The sequence below is a fragment of the Hyperolius riggenbachi genome, chromosome 5, assembly GCF_040937935.1.
Source record: "Hyperolius riggenbachi isolate aHypRig1 chromosome 5, aHypRig1.pri, whole genome shotgun sequence".
NCBI classification, from domain to species: Eukaryota; Metazoa; Chordata; class Amphibia; order Anura; family Hyperoliidae; genus Hyperolius; species Hyperolius riggenbachi.
In genome coordinates, this window is record NC_090650.1 from 128,875,040 (window position 1) to 128,894,486 (window position 19,447).

The 19,447-nt window shown below is 39.3% G+C and overlaps 1 protein-coding gene across 2 annotated transcripts in view; it reads right to left on the bottom strand.

The window, feature by feature from the left end:
• Positions 1 to 19,447, bottom strand: part of SH3BP5 (SH3 domain binding protein 5) — a 99,527-nt gene that overhangs the window by 18,679 nt on the left and 61,401 nt on the right. For both annotated transcript variants that reach the window (XM_068236243.1, XM_068236244.1), the window contains 2 exons: positions 1,538 to 1,702; positions 990 to 1,120 (listed from right to left, as the gene is read on the bottom strand). In XM_068236243.1, the coding sequence (XP_068092344.1) occupies positions 990 to 1,120; positions 1,538 to 1,702 (296 nt within the window). The remainder of the gene's footprint in view (positions 1 to 989; positions 1,121 to 1,537; positions 1,703 to 19,447) is intronic.

The window sequence follows — 19,447 nt, forward strand, 5'->3', positions numbered from 1 at the left end:
AGCGACTGATTCACTTAATTGTTGACCTACTATATTTTTCCAACCATAAGATGCAAAAGTGGGGAGAAAAAGTCACTGTGTCTTATGGACCAAATACAGGGAGTCCCTGAATTACCAACACCCACCGCAATGAACGTCCACTGACTAGTCATGATGTCAGAACTCCCTGTACTGTGCTCCCGCATGCAGAGCGCATAGTAATCTATACCAGAAGCGTGCTTCTCACCTGCTCCGGGCGCCTTCAGCAATCAGCAACGTCGTCTCTCCCTCATTGCCTACTCTAGTGCTGGCCTCTCTTAATCTTGTCATTACAGGCGACCAGCACTAGGGGACACTGTGAGGGAGAGAAGTCACTCATAGCTACAGGCGCCCGGAGCAAGTAACCTGTGCTTCTGTTTCGGATTACTCTACACTGGGGTAGCGCAAGAGGGAGAAGGACACAAGAGGGATACAAGGGAACACAGAAGGTGCATGGGGACATGAGCTACAAGGGAGACACAAGAGGGACACTAGCAGGACATTAATCACAAAGGGGACACAAGAGGTACAAGGGGGACATAATGATTGGGGAGAAGATTCACAAGATCCCCCTGCACCATAGATAGACAAGGTTGAGTATATTTTTCCCCGTTATTTGTCCTCTAAATCTAGGTGTGTCTTGTAGTCCACAAAATATGATATGTTGTCTATATTAGAAGAAAATTAGTATGTCAAATGAAAAAAAAAAAAACCTGTGTTACTATCAAACTTCAGTCACTTTTAAATTGCAATTTATTTTCCAAAAATACAATAAATCCAACAAACTCTGGTGGCACAAAATGACTGTACAACGCCAATAGCTCTGCCCCTTACATCTCTAAGCTGGCAACACAAAAGGTAAGAACCCAAATTTGAAGCAGCACAAGGCACGTAATGTCCTTGACTAGAATACTGTGCATCAGATACCCCTTGATAATTATGAGCCTGGAACCTTTTGTCTTAATACATACTTTGATTTATTGATGCTTCGTTTTAATTTCTTCTCTAGCTGTTTCATTCTGCCCATGGCGGCATTGTATTTGGCAGCGGTTTCCTTGTGTACCAGCTCACTGCGCGTCTTCTTCTGCTCCTCTTCCATAACCTTGAAAGAAAGAGCAGTGAAATAGAATGTATTTCTAATCCTATTTCACTTTAGGGTAGCAACTTCATATCAGCTGCTAAGGGATTCCTATACAGGTTATAAGGATAAAATAAGCCCAATACAAGCATACAAGCATTTCATATGTAAAGCCCGAGTTCAGCTTCCCTTTGTCTTTTCAAAGCTTATGACGGGACATTTGCATTAAATAGCAATGCACAGTTTTATTTATTGCATGTCTGCCCTTTTTTTCCCCGCACAAAATGCATTAACAAGTATCTGTCTGGCGCCATCCTTGCTGCCTGGAGAGTAGGCATTGCTTCCCCAACACACAGCAGAGCACCTGAAAAATGGAATTGCATATGGGCCAGAGTCTCTTAAATGTGTAAAACCTGGTAGTGGGTTTGATGAGTGGCTCACCCTTTGTGTGGCATGGTTCAGCATCTCCTGCCATGCAGAATCAAACTGCCGCTTGTCATCCTCCAGTAAGCGCTGTTCTGCTAGAGAAATGGTCTCCTTGGCGGCACGGAGCACTTCTGTGGCCCGCTGGAAATCTTGGGTAGCCTTCTGTGCTTCCAGCTGAGCCTGTATGACACATTAGACATAGGTTAACATTGGTAGTTACCCTTTTAAAAGACAAAAACACCTTTCCACAGACTGAAGTACTAGGGATAAGTGACCACTGGCCTTTTTTTTTTTCCTTTTGCGATTATGCCAACATATGTTCACTTCAAAGGTATAGTACACCCATCTCTGATCATAAAAACATTCCTTCCAAATAAAACAAACTGAGTGCACAGATGACCAGTGTAATGTAAGTTACCTCAAGATGCAGAGTAACTTTAAAGTGTGTACTACAGTATGTACTACAGTATGTACTACAGTATGTGAAAACTGTTCACGCATCTACCACTAATGCCTTAGTGTGATCGGTTTTTTTTATATTCAAGATTCGTTTACATAATAAACACATTCCTTTTTTATAAACTATGCTATGTTTTCTTAGTGCTGCACATAGCATACATTAATATTTTAGCCGTTCAGAAATCCCCACTATGTTCAATATGACCTAGTCTAGTGCAAACCCACCCAATTCGAAAACACTTGTGGCAGCCTCCATGTCCCTCTCACTTTAGTTGTCCTTTAACAAGTTAACATGCAAAACCAGGATGATTTAAAACATTCGTTCAGCATTTAGTGCAAAACAGAGGTTCAAAACAATAAGTTTTGCTGCAGGAAGGATCGGAATACAACTCCTGCCAACTCCTGCTGTCAATGGGCGGTAGGGAAGTTGTTCAACGTTCTTGCTGTAGGGGCAGACATATCAATGTAGCACATTCACTAAGTTAACAGCAATTCTTGCTTTATTCTGTTGACACAGGAGAAAGTTGCATTTCAATACTCACCTGTCAGTCCATCCATCCCAATATGCACACACAACTCAAAATCCTACTATAAAAATGTATTGAGAGACCATCCATACATTTTTAGATCCTGTATATCTTGATTCTCTAAATCTACATTGGGATTCTATACTGTATGAGATGGATGATCTTATTTTTTTGCCAACAGAATTTACTTTCGCTACATAAAATTAATTCCGTTTTAATTGCACCACGCTATCAACTGATCATGGAAAATGGTCTAGTAGTCTTTAAATTAACTGAAATGATTTGGGTTTGTTAATAAAGGGACTGCACTGCAATTTTGCTGCCCTTTTATCTCAGTGGGTGGCCCTGTGTTATCTCCATTATTGAAATCCAATCTTTTTGTTTCAAAGTATGACTTTCAAAGTAATATTCCTTCACCATGTTATTATGCTTTAGCCATAGATATTAACAGCAGTGTTTTTCTATGGTTCTACATCAAGTACTGTGACCATATAATTATCTCTGGAATGACTACTATTGCTTCTTTAGTAAGATGTGTAGTTTAAACCTCCAAAAGCGGTTTCATGGGCTGACAGTCCATTACACTGTGTAATTACATAGGCTGGTAAGAGGCAACAATTCATGGGAACTTACATCATTACACTAAACAGTTTAAGAAAGCATGCCCTTTATCACCAAAATTTACAGAGGAACCTGCACTTCACTAAATATATTGCAATGTATTTAAGGTCTGGGGAGGTCTATCACGTTACGTAGCACAAAAACGCTGCAGATAAAGATATGGGCCTATCGCATTGAACGTGGTGCGGCAGGTCCAGCCGCTTCACCTCAAGAGCTGCATTTACGTTGTACGGAGTAACTCCGGAAGTGAGGCATACTTTCAATGAAAGGTATACCTCACTGATTTGGTCGCACCACGGCTATAAGGAGTGGTGCGACGCGTGGAGAGCAGTGCGGTGCGATCGTTAAAGAACCCCTAATGGATTAGTTCACCTCTTCATGGAGGATTTTTTAATATTTCCTTTATTCTCAACAAAAAGTAGAAAAGATCTACACAAGAATGTTGGCCTTCCTCCCTACTCATTTGCACAGTTGTTTGGCAGTTGGACTAAGCAACTGCAGTTCAGTAAGTGCTGTTAGAAAACCCTGAAAATCTCCCATGAGGAGATGGACTAGTCCAAAACCTAAGTCACAACAAAATTCACATCTGTCAGATTTTTAATGCCTACTGTAATTGACAGTAAGATAGAAAAAAAAAAACATTTAGGCCTCATTCACACTAGAGGCGTTTTGTGATTTTTTTTTTTTAAGCGCTGGCGATTTTTCAAAATTGCCCTGAAAGTGCTTGTGCAATGATTCTCTATGAGAGAGTTCACATCTGAGCGGCTAATTTACGATCCGCTCAGCGAAGCGGTGCATGTACCATTTTTGAGGCGATTTTGCCTCAATGGAAGGTATACGAAATACGCAAAATGCTCACAAAATCACTTTGTGCAGCGATTGCGTTTTGAAGAATAAATACATTGTATTTATTCATTTCCGGGTCAAAGAGTTCACTTCCTGACTTGTGTCAGGGAGTGAATTAAGAAACCGCTCGGGAAAAGCGCTTTTCACAAAAACGCAATGCCCACCCAAGCATCGGGAATCAAAAAAAAATTGCCTCAATGAGAGCCCAACGCTAATGCCAACGCAAGCAGAACGCAATGTGAACGAGGCCTTATAGTGCATTCTACTCTGGAACAAATGTAGATTTTATGAATACGCTTTGTAATCCTTTTTTTTTGCGATGGCGGTTCTTTAACCTCCCTGGGGTTATGATTATTTCCAGATTAAAGGAAGCCATACACTGGTCGATTTGCCATAAGATTCGACCAACAGATAAATCCCTCTCTGATCGAATCTGATCAGAGAGAGATCGTATGGCTACCTTTACTGCAAACAGATTGTGAACCGATTTCAGCCTGAAATAGAGCGCCCTCTACTGTTTAAACTTCCTGCCGGGCTAGAAGAAGTGAAGCATGCCGGAGACCAGAGCGGAGACGAAGCAGCGGTGACCGGGGGTAGTCGCGCCGGCAGAGCAGGTAATGTATGCGGGCTCTATTGCGTCGGTCACTCGAACGCCGCTAGCGACGCGCTCCCTACCCGCCGGCGATCGACGGTAATTTTCCGCACGGAGCGATCGACGGGATCGGACGGGATAGATCGAAATTCGGCATGTAGCGGGAAGGATGTGACAGCAGATTCGATCCCAGTGATCGAATCTGCTGTCGATCTGGCGGGAATCGGCCTAGTGTATGGCCAGCTTTAGGGTCTAAAACCCATACAATTTTTTCACAAGCTTTTAGACCCTTTAAAACAAAACAAAAAACAACAAAAAAAACAAAACAAAACACATACCATAGAGAGATCTGCATATAATTCATTCAGGCACGGGATTACTGCTCTGAGCTGCAGATTTCAATCCCGAGCCTGACTCGGAATTACCGCTAAGGAGATTAAGTACCACACAGCACCAAGTGAAAAAGGGGCTTAAAACTTTAGCCTGAATGTATCCAAAGAGAAAGCCAGATTGTTGAAGTACTTTGATAAAATGATAAGTCTTTAGATCTTGGTCATTGGATAGCGACCAGGTTTACAGAAAATCAGGGCTTTGTCCTTGGTCTTCTTTCTTTTGTTTATATGCACGGTCTAGGAAATAACTGAATTTGGTTTTCAATACCACTTACATGCAGATGACACAACTGTATCTTTCAGCCCCAGATCATAATTCCCTCTGGTCACAAGTTCCTGTCTGCTGTATAGTCTTTCATGACCGCTCACTTCCTAAAACTCTACATGAGTAATAGGGAACTGATCGTTTTCCACATTCTCCATCACCGTCTCTGCTTCATATAATAAATTACAATAACATCTCTATAACTAGAGTTCCCCATGCACGTTGTTTGGGGGTAATATTTGACTCCCCATTTATACCACACATTTGAGTGGATTCATTAATTGGCAGTAAAATTGCAATGAGTAGAACTGAACTAGTGTTTTGCACTTATAAGAACTTGCCTTAACTACTGTAATACCTCGCTCCATGGGCAGCAATTTGAGCCCTAGAGAAAGCCCCTAGTAGAACATTGTTAAAATCATAGATATTCTACTATTGGGAAGTGTCTAATTTTGATAGTAGTATATTGGTAATTTTTACATTTTTACATTACCCAACCCTCTTTTCCCACCGACCCTCCCTTTACTGAATCCTAACACTAAACTTCCTCCCCATCTCCACCAGCACCCAAATTAGACAGTGGGTGCTGCAATAGCTGAAATGGACAGTGTAGTCTATGCGGTACCAATGGCCACCTGCACACAATTAACCTGCTTTGCTGTGGCCTACCTGCTAACCAACTTCTATCACTCTAATACTGAACACAGTCACTTGACTCAGGTCACATTACCAGAGGACACACTTCAAACTCTTAACTCTAACCTACAATGCTCTCCACAAACTTTCTCCCCGTACATCTCCTCACTGCAACCTATGTTATGCACACAAGCTTTTGGTCCTTCTCCAGAATCGCCTATTTACACTCATGTATACAAGACCAGTGGTGGGCTTTTCATGTAGTTTACTACTCGAATTCAGGATTCAAATGAAGTCTAATGACTTCCTGTGTGACCACAGGCAGCGAAAGTTGACTTACCCAGAAGTCTTCGGGGACGTCTGCGTTCCATTACGTGTCATAGGTGTAATGAAAGCCACGTTCCATGACTCAGTACCGCGCTTCCTCCTTCAAGCCGGAAGGAGGAAACGTGGTAGTGAGTCATAGAACTTGGCTTTCATTACACCTATGAAGCATAATGGAACGCAGACATCCCCAAATACTTCTGGGTAAGTTATCTTCCCGCTGCCTGTGGTCACACGTGAAGTCAGCCATCATTTGAATTCTGAATTCGAGTAGTAAAGTACTCGAAAACCCACCACTGTACAAGACTTTTCACAAGCCTCTACCCTCCTCTGGAATTCCTTTACAGAACACATCCAAAAAACTTCAAATTTTTGAAACCTTTAAGTACATCCTAAAGCTTACACGGACAAACAATTTAACCTAGGTCATTCCTCTTCAGTCTCTGGCCAAGTTCTGCTTCTTGTAGAATATAATCTAAAAAACACTGCAAGTGGATACACATCTTATGAATTGCCCCATCTCTTATTTCCTCCTTAATCCTTAGGATTGTGAGTTTGCAAGGATAGGGTTCTCTCCCTTTGTTTCTTGTAATTTGCTGTACATTTTTTATTCACAATATACTAGTCACAGTAACATTTTAGAAACAGATTTAATTAAACTGTGGCAAATTTTTTAGAAAGGGAGGGGACCACAGTCTTATTAAGTCATCTGTATAGATTTCAAGTACATCTCTCAGCTACAACATCAAAACCGCAATAACTAACCACTATACGAATTGGTAGGTGGCTTTACGTTTATCCTACAATTGGAGGGACCGGGAATAAAATTCATATCAGTGGAGGAAATGTACTAAGTATACAGAAGGCATAACAGAGCTTTTGTTGCAAGGGACAAGTAATTGGTATGATGTACTGCAGTGGAAAGATTTACTGGTGGGGAGGGGCGAATTTCAAGGGGTGGGAGACATACAACTGCTGGGGTCATGCTGCTGCAGGTATATTGCTAGTTAGGAATATACAGCTGTATAGCAGATACAAGGCTTGAGGCAAGAGATATACTGCCAGGGGGCATACACACTGACTGCTTTGCCAGTGCCACTATTTCTCATTGATCTCGCAATGTTACGAGAATGAAATATTAACACTTGTATAGAGATTTTCTCAGGTCAGACACATAGTGCTTGAGCGATGAAGCCACTAAGGGCGCACTCCTCCAGGCAACCCTGAAGATCTAGTGAGTCTCACCCAAGGACACCATGATGAAAAAGTACTGGCTCCCGATAGAATTTGAATGCTGCCCTTCTATTGCAAAGGTTGTGTCTTGTGTACAGCATCTACAGTGCTACCCATAATTATTCATACCCCTGGCACATTTTGGCTTAAGGTTACTTTTATTCAACCAGCAAGTCATTTTTTGACGGGAAATGACACAGGTGTCTGCCAAAAGATAAGACGATGTACAAAAGGCATTTTTGTGGAGGAAAAAAAAATTCTCTGCTTTTATTTACATTTGAGCAAAAAGTTTCCAGTCCACAATTATTCATACTCTTCACAAACTGTCACAGTCTGTGGGAAATTCCAAATTCCTGTACCATTCCAAATAGTCCAAGCTGTTCTAAAGCATCCTAATTACCCTGAATACTTGCGAACAGCTGTTTGAATCAACTTTTAATCAACAGGTGAAAAACAGCAGTTCTCTGCAGTTGGTTCATGGACAGTCATGGCAAAGACAAAGGAGCTCAGTGTGGACCTGCGGCTGTGCATTGTGGCTGCTCACAAGTCAGGAAAGGGCTACAGGGCATTTTCAAGTTCCAGTGGCTACAGTGGAAAGTATTATAAAAAATACAAGATGTTCTGCACTGTGGAAAATCTCAGAGGATATGGTCGGAAACCAAAATTGACACCTGTGCTAGCCAGGAGTATAGTGCGAGAGGTAAAAAAAAGAATCCAAGGATCACCACCAAGGCCATCCTGGTAAATCTGAGCTCTGCTGGTGGCAATGTCTCAAGGCAGACAATCCAACGGACAATGCACACTGCTGGGTTCCACGGATGCAGACCAAGTAGGACACTACTTCTCGGGATAAGGCACACAAACGCTTGCATGGCCTTTGCAAATGCTCACTGGACAAAGAAGACGACTTCTGTTTTTTTGTGTTCTGGTCAGATGAAACAAAAATTGAATTGTTTGGTTACAATGAGGTTTCCTTCATTTGGCGTAAAAAAGGGAGAAGCCTTCAACCCAAAGAACACCATCCCCACTGTCCAACATAGTGGTGGGAACCTAATGCTTTGCGGTTGTTTTTCAGCCAATGGACCAGGAAACCTAATCACAGTAAACGGCACCATGAAAAAAAGAGCAATCCATGAGGATTCTCAATGACAACATCAGGCAGTCTGCAGAGAATCTTGGCCTTGGGCACCAGTGGACATTTTAGCATGACAATGACCTAAAACACACAGCAAAAGTGGTGAAGAAATGGTTAGCAGACAACAAAAATAGAGTTTTGGAGTGGCCCAGCCAGAGTCCTGACTTGAATCCATATGAGAATCTGTGGAGGGAGCTAAAGATTAGGGTGATGGCAAGAAGACCCTCCAACCTGAAATATTTGGAGCTCATTGCTAAAGATGAATGGGCAAAAATACCTGTGGAGACATGCAAAAAGATGGCCTGCAATTATAGGAAGTGTTTGATTGCAGCAATAGCCAATACAGGCTATTCTATTGATTATTGAGAAGGGTATGAATTTTGGACTGGACACTTTTTGCTCAAATGTAAATAAAAGCTGATAAAGGTTTCTTTTCCACAATAATGCCTCTTGTACGTCATCTTATCTGTTGGGAAGCACCTATGTAATTTCCCCATCAAATAAAATGACTTGCTGGTTAAAAAAAAAAAAAAAAAAAAAAAAGTATAAAAGTAACTTTCAGTCAAAATGTGCCAGGGATATTAATAATTATGGCCAGCACTGTATTACTGTACACAAGACAAAGTTTGCAATAGGAGGGCAGCATTCAAATTCTATCTGGAGCCAGTACTTTTTCATCAAGGTGTCCTTGGGCGAGACTCAGTAGAGCTTCAGGGTTGCCTGGAGGAGTGCGACCTTAGTGGCTGCATTGCACAAGCGCTATGTGCCTGACTAGAGGAAGACCATCTAAAATTGCCTAGGCGTCCAATACAATTTGTAGTTATGCCCAGGGCTGTGGAGTCAGAGTCAAGAAGTCCAAGCAATTTTTGAGTACCTGAAGTTGGAGTCGGTGGTTTCATAATCAGAGGAGTCGGATGATTTTTGTACCCACTCCATAGCTATGCAAGGGCTATGGAGTCTGAACTATTTTGGGTACCTGGAGTCGGAGGTTTCATAAGCTGAGGAGTCAGATGATTTTAGTACCGACTCCACAGCCCATAAAAGGAATTCATGAACTGAAAGTATACTGGGGGGGGGCGTGGCTACACAGCAGAGTGAATGGAAGTTTAATCCTGCAGCTCTCTGTGCAAAGCATCTAAAAAGCAACAAAAAGCAGCCTTGGAAGTTCTGATTTTCAGCCTGAAAGCTGTTGGAACATCCCCTGACCAAGATGGAGTGGAGTAAAGCGAACCAGAAGCAGAGGAAAAGTTCCCAAGCTCCAAGAAAGCTGACTGACTTCTATGAAGAGATCAGCCAAGATGGCCACCGTCATCTTCCCTTACAACAGCATGGGCAGGATGGCCACAGCCAGCAGCAGCATGGATCTCCTTTCAGCAGCCCCTTCCTCACTCCTATACAACAAAGGAATAGATATGCATCGCTGGCTACCTCATTCCACAGGAGCAAATCTAAAGGATTTCAGCATGAAAGTGAGGAGGAAGGAGAGGATGACACAGCAGAAAACAAGAGAGATAGAAGCCCCAGGAAGCCTGCTAAAACTCAGCAGCAGCACCAGGAATACAGTGACACTCAGGTAGGACAGACTGTTATCCCCTGTCCCCCTCCAGCCATGCCACCATTACAGACCCTGCCAGACCCCTTTGCAGACCTCCAAGCCACTGATGAACCCATATCCCAGAACTTCTTTAAAAAGTTTATGATATCTTTCAGTGGGATGATGCAAAATAATGTAATGGAGATGAGAAGCGGGGTAATGGAGATGAGAAGCGGGGTAATGGAGATGAGAGAAGACATGAGGCAATTAGCTGGGCAGATGTCACAGTATATGAATCACACAGACAATAGAGTGTCTGTGCTGGAGAAAAAAGTGGCAGACATTACTACTGCTTATAATGAGATGGTAGATGCTCATCAGAAGGTGCTGGGAGAACTGTCATGGCAGAAGGAAAAGATTATAGACTCTGAGGATCGCAATAGAAGGAACAATGTTAAAATAAGGGGCATTCCAGAGTCTGTGAAAACTGAAGCATTGATGGAGTATGTGAGAGATGTTATAAAGACTGCCTTGCCTGACATTTCAGACACTGATCTTATTGTGGACAGGGCACACAGATTACCAAAGCCCTCTTTCATTGCAGACCACCTGCCAAGAGATGTGATCCTGAGGATTCACTATTACCATATCAAAGAGAGGTTTATGGGAATAACAAGGAAAGGACAAAAGCTTCCTGATCCATATAAACACCTGATCTTGTACAGTGATTTGTCACAAGCAACTCTGAAAGCAAGGAAGGACTTCTCAGACATCTCATATACACTAAGGAATAAAGGCATACCATATGCATGGGGATTTCCCACTAAAATGAGAATAATGAACTATGGAACCACCTTTGTAATTAAAGATTCAGAAGAAGGCTATGAACTGCTGAAGAAATGGGGAATTCAAATTGTGAAAGCAAAAGACAATAGATCCGACCGCTTTAAAGGGCAGCCCAGACAATTCCCTATGGACACTTCTCAACCACCATCAGAAGAAAATAAAGCATCAGAGGCTTCCAAAGGTGATGAAGACTAAGTGAAGGATGCTTATCCACAAACTGTTTCCCCCAACTGGACCTTTCCCCTCGCAGAAGGATTTCTGCTAAGGAGGTGAAATGTCTCTAGTCCACTGGATGGACTTGAACAATTTGTGTTCAATGTTATTTTTCAGTTTCTTTTATTCTTTTTTCATTTTTTTGTACTATAGAGGTATGCTGACAGTTTGTCAGTACAACACTCATCCTTTTTTTTTTATTATTATTTTTGAACTTTCAGTTCAAAGGATCATTACTTGGTTCTTTAGTGACTTTAATAGTAATACCGCCTACTTTGAAACGATTTTGATGTATGTACTGTATATAACATTCTCAAATTTGTTTTCTAGGAAAAATGATAAAAAATGGTCCAAGTATATTTCTCTCAACAGAGTTTCAGTGGAAGAGTCCAGGTCAGGTGACTATATAAATATTGATGTATTGATGATGTTTTTAGACATATTGAGGATGTTTAGCATATATGAAAAAAACAATGTCTCAGGAATTTAATATTTTATCCCTAAATGTGAGGGGTTTAAACTCCAATAGAAAAAGGTTTTTGTTAAATAAACTAATTAAAGAAGAAGGGACAGATGTAATATGCATCCAAGAATCTCACTTGGATGAAAAAGGGGCATCTAAATTAAAAATATTACAATTCTCTAAAATATACCACTCCGTGCTACAGACCAAGAAAAAGCGTGGAGTGTTAATTGCCTTTAAAGATTCCCTGGGTTTTGAACTTACAGAGGTTTATAATAGTCCTGATGGAAGACTGGTAGTAGTGAGAGGGAAAATTAATCTAGAGGAATTTACCTTTGCATGTGTATATTCACCTAATAAACATCAAGCCAATTTTCTCAATAAAAAATTAAAAAAAATAAAAAATTTAACAAAAGGTTCCCTGATTATATCAGGTGACCTAAACGCAGTTACAGACCCAACCATCGATTGTACTGCTGGAAAGAGGAAATCTTCTGCGGTTATTCAGTCCACTTTAGTCAACAATGAGCTGTATGACACATGGAGATGCTTGCACCCTGGGGACAGACAATATTCCTTTCACTCAGCCATATACCATTCTTTTACTAGAATAGACCACATATTAACAGATAATTTTTCACTCCCATTAGTATCAAAAATAGAGATAGGAACTAGAATATGGTCAGACCATGCTCCTATTACAGCTAAAATTAAACTAAAAAGCACCCCCAATAGCTCTAATTTTAATTGGAAAATGAACAAAATAGTCTTAAATTCAGAAACAACCTCCCCAATCATTAAAAATAATCTAGAAGAGTTCTTTTCCCTTAATGATACAGAAGGTATATCTAAAGTTACGTTATGGAATGCACATAAGGCCTATATTAGAGGCGTTTTTATGAAGCAAAGTGCAATTTTAAAAAGGAAGTTCAGAGAAAAAACAGATAAATTACTTAAGGAAATACAAAATTTAGAAAAATCTATTTTTATTCAGAACAAAAAAGAATTAGTGCCCAAACTAGAAGCTATCAGACAAGAATTAGCAGAGAACTTATACTCACAGTATGATAAATGGCAAACTATTTTAAAAGAAAATTGGTACTCAGACAAAAATAAAGCAGGGAAGGCCATGGCACAGAAAATTAAAGGTAGAAGAGTTAGACAAAGAATAATAAAAATTACCCACCCCGATACAAAAATCAATGTCCACCACCCCCAAGATATTGTTAATGCCTTAGCAGTATACTATGAAAAATTATATAATTTAAATTCAGATCCCCAGACCTACTCTCCATCCCAATTAGAGATAGATCAGTATTTAAATAAAATTAACCTACCCATTTTATCAGAATTCGAGCAAAAACAATTAAATATCCCTTTCCACTTAAAAGAAGTGGAATTAGCTATCAGAATGCTGAAACAGGATAAGGCACCAGGAGTTGATGGATTTATCAATGCCTATTATAAAAAACACTCAAGTATTCTATCAAAACATTTGGTAAATATGTTCAATGAGGCAGCAACTCTTGGTGTCTTTCCTAAAGAAAACTTGACAGCAATAATAACCACTATCCCCAAAGAAGGAAAGGACCCATCTGACCCAGGGAGCTACAGGCCCATCTCCTTGTTGAATACAGATCTCAAACTCTATGCAAGAGTATTAGCAAACAGACTTGCTCCCCTTATACCGCAATTAGTTTCTCCAGATCAAGTAGGTTTTGTGCAGGGAAGAGGAACATGTGATGGAGCAAGGAAAGTTATGGCACTTCTGCATCAGGTTGGTCTCTGTCGGACGCCTACTCTCTTCATCTCTTTGGATGCGGAGAAGGCGTTCGACAGAGTCAGCTGGACATACATGTCTTCTGTACTACAGAGATTTGGGTGTGTGGGTCACATCCACAGAGCTATTATGTCTCTTTACACACAGCCTTCTGCAAAGGTAATATCATCTAATACCTTTTCATCATCCTTTGATATTCACAATGGCACACGACAGGGATGTCCTCTCTCCCCTTTGATATATGTGTTAACACTTGAGCCCTTGGCACAGAGCATCAGAGACAATAAGAATATCCATGGAATTAAATTACCCTCAGCAGAGGCCAAACTTGGCTTATTTGCTGATGACATTTTATTGTACCTTCAGAGACCTGTAGAAACTTTACCCAACCTTAAAATTGAATTAGATCACTTCTCAAAAATATCCCATTATAAACTGAATGAAAATAAGACAACTATATTGCCATGTAATGTACCAGCTAAGTTATTAGAACAACTTAAACAATCTTGTTCATATACTTGGGAGCCTAAATTTATAAAATACCTAGGCATACATTTAACCCCCACCATCAACCAGTTATACAGAGAAAATTTTGAACCATGGTTAGGTAAACTCAAGATTCAACTAGACAATCTTTCTAAATTTGAATATTCTTGGTTAGGAAGATCAGCCGCTTTTAAAATGTTAATTTTGCCCCAATTATTATATTTATTTAGAAATATCCCTATAAAGATCCCACAAAAATTCTTTACATCAGCACAAAGAATGATAAATAAGTTTGTTCTTATGAATAAAAAACCAAGGTTCTCAAATAAAATCTTAATTACCCCTTCTTTGAATATGGGACTAGGAGTACCAGATTTGGAAATTTATTACAAATCAGCAATCCTAGAACAATCAAGAGCTATCTGGTGTAATGATAGGAGTAAACAATGGGTAATAATAGAATTGGAACAAATCCCGGATAATGAACCCCTCCCCTATTTGGAAGCCAGACTAAATTGGAAAATTCCCTTAAAAATTCCTAATCCTATCACAGCTAACTTTATTAGAGTATGGAAGGAGATGATCCACTACAGTGAAAAACATCCTTTATCACTACATATAGAAGTCCCATTACTTAATTTAGCAAAGGCCTTGAAAAATTTAGATTTAGAAAATTGGTCACAAAATGGTATAATTAAAGTAGCTGATCTCATGGAAAATGATAAGCTTAAATCCTTTGAAGAACTTACCTCAACATATGACATCCCACAATCTGACAAACCCAAATACTTTAGAATTAAAAAATTCTTAGATAAACACTCCCCTCAAAATATATCCTATTTACCTCAAATAAAAAAACTTTTAGACCCACAAAATAATAAGAAAAAGGGAATTGCCATATTTAATAAAACACTTTTACAACTTAAAGATGAAGGCCAAAGATGGCAACTGAATAAATGGCAGGATCTATTAAACATAGATCTTGATCAGGAAGAGTGGGAGAGGGCCTACAGGTCTCTTAAAAAATCAACTAAATGTGTCCTGCATTATGAAAACTTTTTGAAGCTTCTGTGGCAGTGGTATTATACTCCAGAAAAAATTTCTAAGTTTGATGGCAATACTTCCCCCCTTTGCTGGAGAAATTGCAATGAAACTGGATCTTTAATTCACATTTTCTGGTCATGTCCAAAGATCACTAATCTCTGGGGAGAGATAGAGACATTTCTTAAACAATTGCCTATGTTTCTGAGCACAATTTCACCTGAAATGGTATTACTCCATGTTAGAACATGGGACCTTCCCCCGAGTGAAAGGTTTATTTTCAACCACATTTGTGTAGTAACTAGAATATTGATTGCCGACAACTGGAAGTCACACTATGTACCAACATTAGAAGAAGTATTAAGGAAAGTGGAATCCAACATGAGAGCTGAAAGATCTTGGGCTATAAAAAACAGTACTATAGGTGCATTTTGGAAAAAAGCTTATCTATGGCCTACTATATATGTTGATTCTAAGATTCAAGAAGTCTAATATCTTATCTAACCCTCACATGGATAAATGAATAGTGACTATTAATGTTGTTGTACTAGGGCATTGTCTAGAAACTTAGTGTTGTTGTTGCCTGGCTTGGACTCTCCACTGTTACATTACATCACTTGGACCTACAAAGTAATAAGATAAGTATATTACTGTTATTGTACAAGAATACCTCAGTAAGAACTGTGAAAAGTAATTTTCAGCTGTTTAGTATAGTTTAGTTTAGTTTAGTTTAGTTTAGAATTAGTTTAATTATATTAGTTAAGTCATAACATTAATATCTGAATAATTAATTGGAATTGGGAAAGCAAGACGTATACCAAAATATCTACATGTACTCTATGTAGCCCAACTCGATGTAGTTTAACAGCTAAGTGAGATAGCAGTGATCCTGTGGGGACGGCAAGTATATAGGAATAATACTTAAAGAGGATGCGTCCTCTGGAGTCTCTGTAGGGAGGATTTAAGACCCCCATTCTCCAGAGGTACTGCTCCTACTAAACCTTAATTAACAATACATTTTAGGAATTCGTTAGAATGTAACTAACAGGATCACTGTTTAAAATAACAAAAATGACATTTAGGTTATTTTGGAAAGATAGGTGCTATTAGGCCTACAAAGATAAATAAACAATCCTTTCTTTAAAAATTTATGGTTTAAAATTGATTTAAACATTTTTTTTCTTGAAATTTGCACTATTTGCATATCTACGCGCTATTTACGTGGTTTTTATGCGTTTACTAGGCGTTTTCTGCGCGTTTAGCGATTTTTGCGCGTTATCGCGCGTTTAAGTGGCGTTTGACGCGTTTTTTACGTGCTTACGCGTTATTATGTGTAAAACCTCATTGGGTTGCACTCATGTGTATTTTTATGCGTATTCTTGCGTGTAGAGATGCACATATTTAACCTTTTAAGAACTAAATAGCAACAAGTATACTAAACTCAGCAATCATCTTAAGAGATACTAGCCATTGATTTATAAGGGAAAGTTATTATACACTGTTTATGTATAACTGAAACTGAATGTATATTTGAAAAATCAACAGTATATTTCTCATTGGACTGCTGTAATGTAAAAAGTAAGTTTATTTTTATATTGTTTTAATATGTCTTGGCATATTGTTAAAATTTTTTGGAAATTCCAATAAAAAATATTGAAAAAGAAAGTATACTGGGAAAAAATAAGAAAAAATAAGAAACCCTAAATACTGGTAACTGAAACAATTTCTTATCTGGTTCCAAAACAGCTATTTACGCATCTTCTTTACATTTTGTATTATATAAGAATGGTACGCTACAGAAATATTACAGATACGTCTGGAACTGATGGAGAAAGCCAGAGTGAAGGTGTTTAATTCTCTTTGGGCAAATTAGAAAGATAAAATACTAGCTTTTGCCTGGTGGCTGCCATGCATTAAAAATCATGTAACTTGATTTACATTCCCAAGAATCGGCTGAGTAAATAAAGTACAACATTGGAAAGTCAGAAGGAATGTCCATCACTTCTGAATGTTACATTACTCTGTCAGATATGTATTATAAAACGTACATCTGGTGTTGCCACAGGCAACAGATTTGCTCTTCTTCAGCAGCAACTGAAATCAATCAATTTTAATGTGTCTTCAGAGGTCAATTAATGCAATTTTAGAGCTATTCAGCCTTCAGCTTAACATCTTGCGGATGTTTTAAAAAGAGGAAGAAGCCGAGGTGCTAAAAATACAGCCTGGAATGTTCTGCATTAAAATTAATCTTGTGCTTGATTAGATTTCTCTCCCACACCCCTCCTCTGTTACAGTGTCAGGTGGAAAACTCTACAGAGGGAAGCTGCTAAAGTCATCACATGCACATAAGCACACACGCTCTGTAAAACAAGATTACACACAGACAACAAGATCACAAACTAGAATCTGTACAGGAGATCTGCATGAAAACAGGTCCTTCCTTCATTAAAATAGACATGAGCTCTTGCAGAGGACAAAAGGAAACAGAGAAATACACCCTGTATGTATTTAGAGAGTTTAGCCTGTCTAATACCCCCTCATCTGTGCCTAATCACAAATTGTAATTTAATCTTTCCCCTGTGTCAGCTGACTGCCACAGCAGATAAGTTAATTTGAAAGCAGGATGTGCTTTCAATACAATGGGATGCAAAAGTTTGGGCAAATTTAATCAACATGATTTTCTTGTATAAATTGTTGGTTATTACGATTAAAAATGTCAGTTAAATATATCATATAGGAGACACACACAGTGATATCTGAGAAGTGAAATTAAGTTTATTTGATTTACAGAAAGTGTGCAATAATTATTCAAACAAAATTAGGCAGGTGCATAAATTTGGGCATCACAAAAAAGAAATGAAATCAATATTTTGTAATTCTCCTTTTGCAGAAATTACAGCCTCTAAACGCTTCCTGCAGGTTCCAATGAGAGTCTGGATTCTAGTTGAAGGTATTTTAGACCATTCCTCTTTACAAAAAATCTCTAGTTCATTCCGGTTTGATGGCTTACGAGCATAGACCGCTCTCTTTAACTCACACCACAGATTTTCAATTTTATTCAGGTCTGGGGACGGAGATGGCCATTCCAGAACGTTGTACTTGTTCCTCTGCATGGATGCCTTAGTGGATTTTGAGCAGTGTTTCGGGTCTTTGTCTTGTTGAAAGATCAAGCCCTGGCACTGCTTCAGCTTTGTCACCGATTCCTGGACATTGGTCTCCAGAATCTGCTGATACTGAGTGGAATCCATGTGTCCATCAACTCTGACAAGCTTCTTAGTCTCTGCACTAGCCCCACAGCATGATGGAACCACCACCATATTTTACTGTAGGTAGCAGGTGTTTTTCTTGGAATGCTGTGTTTTTCCTCCATGCATAACGCCCCTTGTTATTCCCAAATAACTAAATTTTAGTTTCATTAGTTCATAGCACCTTATTCCAAAATGAAGCTGGCTTGTCCAAATGTGCTTTAGCATACCTCAAGCGGTTCTGTTTGTGCTGTGGGTGGAAAAAAGGCTTCCTCTGCATCACTCTTGCATACAGCATCTCCTTGTGTAAAGTGCGCCGAATGGTTGAACGATGCACAGTGACTCCATCTGCAGCAAGATGATGTTGTAGCCTAGGTCTTTGGTGCTGGTCTGTGGGTTGACTGACTGTTTTCACCATTTGTCGCTTCTGTTTATCTAAGCTTTTTCTTGGTCTGCCACTTCGAACTTTAACTTGAACTATGCCTGTGGTCTTTCATTTCCTCAATATGTTCCTAAGGGCCCTTTCACACGTGTGCGCTCTACTAGCGCTTTCAGCATCGCTCAAAAGCGCGAGCATTTAAAAAAGCGCTTGTTCAATGTATTGTCTATGGTACTGTTCTCATCTAAGCGTTTAGCTGAAAAATCCTTAAATCCATGGGGCCTCAACAGGGACTTTGATTTATATTTTTGTAATCCCTTTAGGTACAACAGAAATTCGTTTTGTATAGCGGATTGGTTGAAAAGCTGGATACAGACAGAATGATGTGGATTAGGGACATTTATTGAGGCAGATAAGTGTGCTGTATAACACTTCCTGATATTGTTTATTATGATTGATCATGTGATTTTCAGGTCATATCCTGCTTCATGTTTGGGCGGGTATATATTGAAATTTGTTTCATTTGTACAATGGCACTAATAAGGGTCAGGGATGACCGACACAGTTTGCTTCTATAGCTTAGTTACTCAATAAAAGAGGTGTGTGCTGCAATTCCACACTTTTTTTTTTATACTTGGGGACCCTAATTGCGTGCACACCTATTTACAAGGCTTGTGTGAGCTGCTGACTCCCACTGGACATAATATATATATATATATATATATATATATATATATATATATATATATATATATATATATATATATATATATATATATATATATATTATTTGGCTCTGTTAGAAGTAATCCTTCAGATATCTGTGCGTTACATGAGCCATGCGTTTCACAATCTGTGGCAGCCACTCAAGCTCGAGGAGTCAGTAAATGCTGCTTCTGCCAACTATG